We start from the raw sequence: 7,554 nt of genomic DNA on the forward strand, positions 1-7,554 counted from the left end.
CATCAATAGATGATCGTAAGCATTTTCTGTTGCAAGGAGGGACATGATGTCACTTAAAAAATACCTGAACATTTATGCATCTATGCAAAACCAAAAGTTCTCATTCTCAAAACCCTCATTTCCCCATCTTTGAAATTTCTTGACTAAAAGAAAACATCTTGCAACACATACATTTACAAATTTATTTTACTATGATCACTCTGTCTTTGGGGACCAACTACACCCAGCAATTTTGTGCCCCAATATGTTATACTCAAAAATGCCTAGTTCAGACCCATCTACCAGTCTCAGCAAGATCAGGATCTTTTCAATGGCTAGATAATTTTGCCTCAAAGGAACTTAAAGATTAACTAAAGATGATCTTAAAACAGGAACAACAAGCTTTTCATAATGACATCCATAAATTCATCAGGGTCTTTACTTCTTTAGTCAGGAGTGCATTTTCTGGTGATGCCGGGTGAGATGGTATCTACGAGTAAAACTTTTTCCACACTGAGTGCAGGGGAAAAGTTTGGTGCCATTATGAAGCTGTTGGTGAGCTTTGAGACTTTGTGGCCGACTAAAGCTTTTTCCACAATCAGGGCACTGGCATGGGCGCACGCCTGAATGCTTCTGCTCATGCCTCCTCAAATCTCCCGACTGCCTGAAGCTTTCGCCACACTGTGAACACAGGAAAGGTTTTTCACCCGTGTGTGTGCGAAGGTGCACATTCAGTTGTCCAGAGTGGACAAAACTCTTTCCGCACTGCTGACATGTGTGAGGCTTTTCTCCTGTGTGGATGCGTTGGTGTTGCTTGAGGCTATTAAACCAACTGAATGCCTTTCCGCAATCTGGGCACAGATACACCTTCTCCCCCTGCTTGAAGCAGCTGTGGTTCTTGAAGCCCTTGATTGTGCTAAAGCTCTTGCAGCACTGGCTGCAGCTGTGAGGCTTTTCAACAGACAAAACTCCCCCTTCTTGGAAACTCAGATATTTAATGCTCATTTCTGGATGGTGACGGCGGATGTGTTTGTAAAGATAGTGCTCATCGGTGAAGGAGAAGGGGCAGTATGTGCAGGGAAAGACGCTGGCATCAACAAGGGCTGAACTCTGGCGGTGGGCTTTGCGGCGTGAGTGGCTCTGCTGGTGGCGCTTCAAGCCAGAAGACTGGGTGAAGGACTTGAGGCACAGGGTGCAGCAGTAGGGCTTTTCCTTGGAGTGGATGGTGCGCTCATGGCGACGAAGGTTACACAAACGGTTGAAGTAAAGGTTGCAGTGAGAGCAACAGTAAGATCCATCTCCCTGCTGAATGCACTCATGGGCTTTGAGAAGATCAAAATTACTGAAACCTCTCAGGCATTCACCGCAGACATGCTGAGAATCTGCTGCTTCCTGTGGTTCCTCTATCTTATTATTATCCTGTCCTGCACATTGGTGAGTTTTTAGTGTCTCTAAATCAGAGAACCTTTGTCCACACTCTGTGCAGATAAGCACTTCATCCTGAGCTGCACGCTTGTTTTTAGGTGGTCGTCCCCTTGGTCGGCCAACAGACACTTTTTTAGGGTGACTCCTGCCTCTCAAAGTGTTCTTCATGGGCCTCTTCGCTCGAGTAGGAAGTTCATAGGTTGGATCATGCTTGTCAGAATTTGTCTCCGTTTCACCCTCAGTCCCTGCTGTGAGCGAGCCGCTCTCAACTAATCTGAGGTACTCTCCATGGTGATGGCGTTTCAGATGTTGATATAAATTGGATTTGGCCACAAAAGAGAAGGAGCACTTTGTGCAAGGGTATACATCAGAAGGTCTGTCAGCAACTTTCTCTCGCTTTTCCTCCCCTTGGTGGGTTTGTTGGTGTCTTTTCAGCCCTGTTGCTTGACTAAAGCACTTCCTACAATGGCTGCAGCAGTAAGGCTTCTCTTTGGAGTGAATAGTGCGCTGATGTCTCTTCAGATGACAAGATCTCAAAAAGTTACGGCCACACTCACCACATTTATTCATTTCACCCGAGACCTCAGCAACACAGTTTGCCTGGTCACTCAAACCATTACTGCATGTATCAGACAAATCAGTGCAGTCTGACTTTTCTGACTGATGGATGGGTTGTCCACTTGGGGTTGAAATTTGACCCTGATGGCTTTCTATCATTGGTTGCATATGGGTTGGAGGAGCTGCATCAGAGGCCAGAAGGCACTGGTCTATGTCTACAGACTCTAGCGGCTGAGTCTGCATAAAGTGTGCATACTCATCGGGGTGTGAGCGCTTCACATGAACACGCAGATAAAAAATTGTTGGGAAGGAGTAATGGCAATAAGGACATAGACAGTCCTGAGTTGCCGGTTCTTCAGTTGGACCTGAAAAAAAAAGAAAGAAATCAAATTACTGGAAAGCCACTAGGCCATGACAGGTATCAACAGAAAATGCATAGCATTCTCTGTATTTAGCTACCCCTAGTCCTTATAACTTTTAGCTATATAACTGAAATGTTTATGGCAGGTTAACTTCAAATATGTTTTGTACACAATCAAACAATGCTTCCTAAAGATTAGTAATCCCGTTGATATAATTGGTCTTAACTGTATGTTTAAAAAAAAAATCTATAATTTGAACATTTTAATGGTTTAATAAAACAACAACGGTTTGTATGTCTTCAATAATATGTTTGCACATCCAGGCAATGACTGAGCAGGTCATAGAGACTGAAAACAATTATGGCTTTAGTAAAAAAAAAAAAAATTATATTAAGTAACCACTCTAAATAATTCAGCAAGTTAATGATGGATATGCCAGCAAGAATAATTGTGGTAAGTAATGGTAGTCACCCTTATGTCATTCCAAACCTGTATGCGTTTCCTTCTTCTGTGAAACAAAATATGACATTTTGAAGAATGTTGCCGTATGGTGAAAAAAATGCAATTGGATTACATGATTGAGGAATTATTAAATAACATCTGGATTAACTGCACATTGTGACATTAAAGAAACATTCACTCAGAACATGCAGCATGACGTTTAACAAAAAACTTCTATTTCATAATATTGAACAAAGATGCCACAGAGCAGGTAAAAATCCAAGATGTAGTTACCTAGAGAAATGCTTTTCTTATCCCAGATCTTATCCCAGATGATGCCAAGTCCTTGAGCATATTCTTCAGCATACCAAACTCTAAATTCCTGCCCTGGGCTAATAGGACGACAACAACGGAACAGAATACGTCCATTTTGCTGGAATGCAACAAGATTCTGCTCCGTCTCACTCCTTGAGCACACCACAAACCTAAAGCAAGACACAACATTGAGAAAACTATCAAATAAATGGCTAAATTACAAAGCACAACAAAAGCGAATAGAAGTGCTTACTTCATCCAGTTAGAGTGAGTGTCTCTCTCTGCATCTATGTAAGTATACTGATTATTGCCTCTGTAAATCTAGAGAGAAAATGGCATTAAAATTTGTCTAGCCAAATGCTTATATTTAAATTACAATTATAACTTTTAACAAATAATAAAACAGTAAGGTTGACACTCACTACCCAAGAGAAGGCACTATCCAATGCCTTTTCCTCGGAGGTCACCTCTCCATCAAAAGGTCCAAAATGCATCCCCAATGGCACAGTCTGACCTTGGTTAAAAACCCCAAGCCCTGCATTAGAGATGCTTGATCGACCTATAACCAAGCCTTGCGGCAGCGTCAGCAGAGCTCTCTGAGGAATGCCCATAGCTGTTGGCGAGTCACATGTGAATAATGGTGGACCATGAACCTTACACTGGTCAATGAAGTGCTGGTGACACATCTCACAATCTGCCAAAAAAAGCAAAGAGTAAGACAAGGAAAGGGTATTGCAGACACAGAACGTGTATAAGGTACACATGAAAGAAAGAGAAAGGAAAGAGATTTAAATTTAAAATTGCATATTTAAGTTTATACTTACAGAAATGTTGGTCATTAAACATGCTATCCTCCTGTTCCTCCATCATCACAACAGAAGGACAATTAGTAACGGAGCCTTGTATCTCTAAATTCTGCTCATCGCTTGGCGGCAAATCTGTCAGAAGCAGATGAAAAAAGCAAAAATGTGGTCAAAGTTATGGTGTTCTGTATTTTGTTAGACCTACACCTCACTTAGGAAAAAGAAAACAACTAATGTAAATGAAGATGTCAGGCTTCAGTAAAACAAAAGCAGAATAACAATGCATTACTGGCGCTGGCAAAACATTTACGTAATTACGTAAAATAACGTACATTCTATGAGTAAATGTAAATTTGCTGTCGTGACACATTCTGGTAACTTTGTTTTTAATATCAAAACAGCAGTTTAATAATGGCAAAAATTCACGAAAATCATTCATAATTCGAAACAGACATATAAAACCGTTCAGACAAACCAACAAGAGACATACATTTTATGCATATATGTCGATTTGAGCAATCTGAAGCTAGCATGGTAGGTCTGTAAATAGTTGGCTAATTACTTCGCTTTAGTATACAACAATACCCACCAGGACTGTCCGACATTATTTCACCAATTGCAGTAAGTCGCACTTTTTGCTTGTTAACACTGTACAAACATTCGGACACTAAGGTTATACACAATCCTGTTGGACATTCAAGCTTACTAGCTGGGTAGCAAACAAGAGCCTAACTCAGCGCTTCCCGAAACAGGAAGTTGTAATACGTCGGCGTCTGTTTGTGACGCCATCGTTAACCTTGTTTTTCTCAGAGCCGTTTTCTCCATATATATATATATATACGTAGATGCCTCATTAGCGACTGTTTCTATGGGCCGCTACACACACACACACACACACACACACACACACATATATATATTTGTTGACATATCTATGGTCTTCCCTCTATGGCTCTGGGTTTTCTTCCGCGACAGTGCGTGTGCACTGAAAGTTCAGAACTATTTATTTATTTATTATTATTATTTTTTGTCTCAGTGCAGTTCAAAACGCTATAGCTGATCAACTTTTTTCGTGGTTTTTCGAATGGCTAATATAGTCAAAATATACAACGGAGCCTTGTATCTCTAAATTCTGCTCATCGCTTGGCGGCAAATCTGTCAGAAGCAGATGAAAAAAGCAAAAATGTGGTCAAAGTTATGGTGTTCTGTATTTTGTTAGACCTACACCTCACTTAGGAAAAAGAAAACAACTAATGTAAATGAAGATGTCAGGCTTCAGTAAAACAAAAGCAGAATAACAATGCATTACTGGCGCTGGCAAAACATTTACGTAATTACGTAAAATAACGTACATTCTATGAGTAAATGTAAATTTGCTGTCGTGACACATTCTGGTAACTTTGTTTTTAATATCAAAACAGCAGTTTAATAATGGCAAAAATTCACGAAAATCATTCATAATTCGAAACAGACATATAAAACCGTTCAGACAAACCAACAAGAGACATACATTTTATGCATATATGTCGATTTGAGCAATCTGAAGCTAGCATGGTAGGTCTGTAAATAGTTGGCTAATTACTTCGCTTTAGTATACAACAATACCCACCAGGACTGTCCGACATTATTTCACCAATTGCAGTAAGTCGCACTTTTTGCTTGTTAACACTGTACAAACATTCGGACACTAAGGTTATACACAATCCTGTTGGACATTCAAGCTTACTAGCTGGGTAGCAAACAAGAGCCTAACTCAGCGCTTCCCGAAACAGGAAGTTGTAATACGTCGGCGTCTGTTTGTGACGCCATCGTTAACCTTGTTTTTCTCAGAGCCGTTTTCTCCATATATATATATATATACGTAGATGCCTCATTAGCGACTGTTTCTATGGGCCGCTACACACACACACACACACACACACACATATATATTTGTTGACATATCTATGGTCTTCCCTCTATGGCTCTGGGTTTTCTTCCGCGACAGTGCGTGTGCACTGAAAGTTCAGAACTATTTATTTATTTATTATTATTATTTTTTGTCTCAGTGCAGTTCAAAACGCTATAGCTGATCAACTTTTTTCGTGGTTTTTCGAATGGCTAATATAGTCAAAATATACACACGATTGCAGTTGGAGTGATGCAAGCTCCATGCAGGAAGGAAAAATACAACGTCAGTTTACTACACTTTTAAAACACCCAGTTTAGTTAGAGTAAAGGTGTCCAAATAGAATGAATCTGAATGAAATAAAGTTATTTTGTAAAAATATGATTTTTATAGGGAGAGCGGGGCACAACCTAATACTTTTTGACTTCCTCAGTTTGTGTAAATCCACATTGGGAAGGTGGGGTACATTGTAACATCTGAGGGGCATGTTGTAACATGATATGACAGCTTAAAATGTTATCTGATCTAATTAAAAATATACAAGACAAACTAAAATATTTGGTCAATAAATTAACTTTTTCAAATAAAATGATGTTTTTTAAGAATTAAAAAATAATATAATTTTGAAATTTGACAATGAACACATTGCATGCTTGGGCATAGTTTAAAGCAATGTGGGCATATAGACGAAGAAACACATTCAGACATTCAGAAAAACAGAGACCTCCACACACAGCTCTTACAGAACACAAGACAAATAGACGAGCCAAAATGCTTTACATTTCTTTGAAATAATTTCTGAATGTTTAATTGAATCTCATTATTCACCTGTTTCTTGGTTTCTCGTTAAAATTAATGAAAGTAAATAGTGTAAACTACATCGCCAATGTTATAGAAAAGCATAGTTTATTAATAGCAGGGCACATTGTAACGCAGTGTTACAACATTCCCCATCTGCATAACTGGAATTTAAAACTGGTTAGTGTCTTCTGCTACTTAGCGAAGCATCTAAAATCTAAACTGATAACAGATTGGAGATTCAAAAAATAGCAGATTTGTCTCATTTTAAATTAATACTAAAAACTGAGATGGAAAATTAACTTCAGCCAGAAATGAACGTTTGCTATGGTAAAATAAATGTTCAGTGATATCTTCAAAATAATTTTTAATTTTGGTACATTTTTTTCTCTGTATGGTGTTAATATGGCAACTAGTAAATAAATACCACAATTTTTTTTATGCTAGCATGTGTGGAAATATTTAAACCATGTGTGTTACAACTAACCCAGGGTAGTTTGTGGCCTGTGCACCAGTGTTGCCAATTTGGGGATTTTGTCGCCAAATTTAGCTACTTTCTCATTGTAGCTGCGACTACTCCTACTAAATAAAGGAACCTCTAGAACAACTGGCAGATTTTGAAACCAGAAATCAGGAGCAGGATCACTTGGTATGACAAGAGGGCAATCATGTTTTGTCTCATGTAGACGCATTGAAGCTGATGATCTGCTTGTTCTTTAACTGCCAATCGATGACCCTCTCTCAGAAATGTATTCCAACAAGCAACAGAGCATAAATTCCAGTTTACTGTCTGTTACTGACTATATTGTAACGCAAGGGTGTAACTGTGGTTTGAGAAGTGGGGGGTGACACAAAATGGGGGAAAATGTTTTCGATTTGAATCCCATTTCCTGCAATTACATACATTTAGGGACTATAGTGATACAAAATCCAGAAAATAATTAAGTTGATTATAATGATCAATTCTGCCAAAAAGAGTAGTAGG

At 39.0% G+C, this 7,554-nt stretch overlaps 1 protein-coding gene across 2 annotated transcripts; it reads right to left on the reverse strand.

The window, feature by feature from the left end:
- Window positions 1-168: 168 nt before the first annotated feature.
- LOC107684768 (histone-lysine N-methyltransferase PRDM9-like) lies at window positions 169-5,684 on the reverse strand. Of its 2 annotated transcripts, none has more exons than XM_016481126.1 (6): window positions 5,493-5,684; window positions 3,905-4,018; window positions 3,503-3,774; window positions 3,334-3,401; window positions 3,060-3,250; window positions 169-2,327 (listed from the first exon to the last, which is right to left on the reverse strand). In XM_016481126.1, the coding sequence occupies exons 1-6, from the start codon at window positions 5,506-5,508 to the stop codon at window positions 430-432; spliced, it is 2,559 nt and encodes an 852-aa protein (XP_016336612.1). In that variant the 5' UTR covers window positions 5,509-5,684; the 3' UTR covers window positions 169-429. The 2 variants fall into 2 exon arrangements, with proteins under 2 accessions (XP_016336612.1, XP_016336611.1); XM_016481125.1 differs by lacking the exon at window positions 5,493-5,684 and adding an exon at window positions 4,473-4,664.
- Window positions 5,685-7,554: the final 1,870 nt, after the last annotated feature.

The sequence above is a fragment of the Sinocyclocheilus anshuiensis genome, unplaced genomic scaffold, assembly GCF_001515605.1.
Source record: "Sinocyclocheilus anshuiensis isolate Anshui unplaced genomic scaffold, SAMN03320099.WGS_v1.1 scaffold537, whole genome shotgun sequence".
NCBI lineage: Eukaryota > Metazoa > Chordata > Actinopteri > Cypriniformes > Cyprinidae > Sinocyclocheilus > Sinocyclocheilus anshuiensis.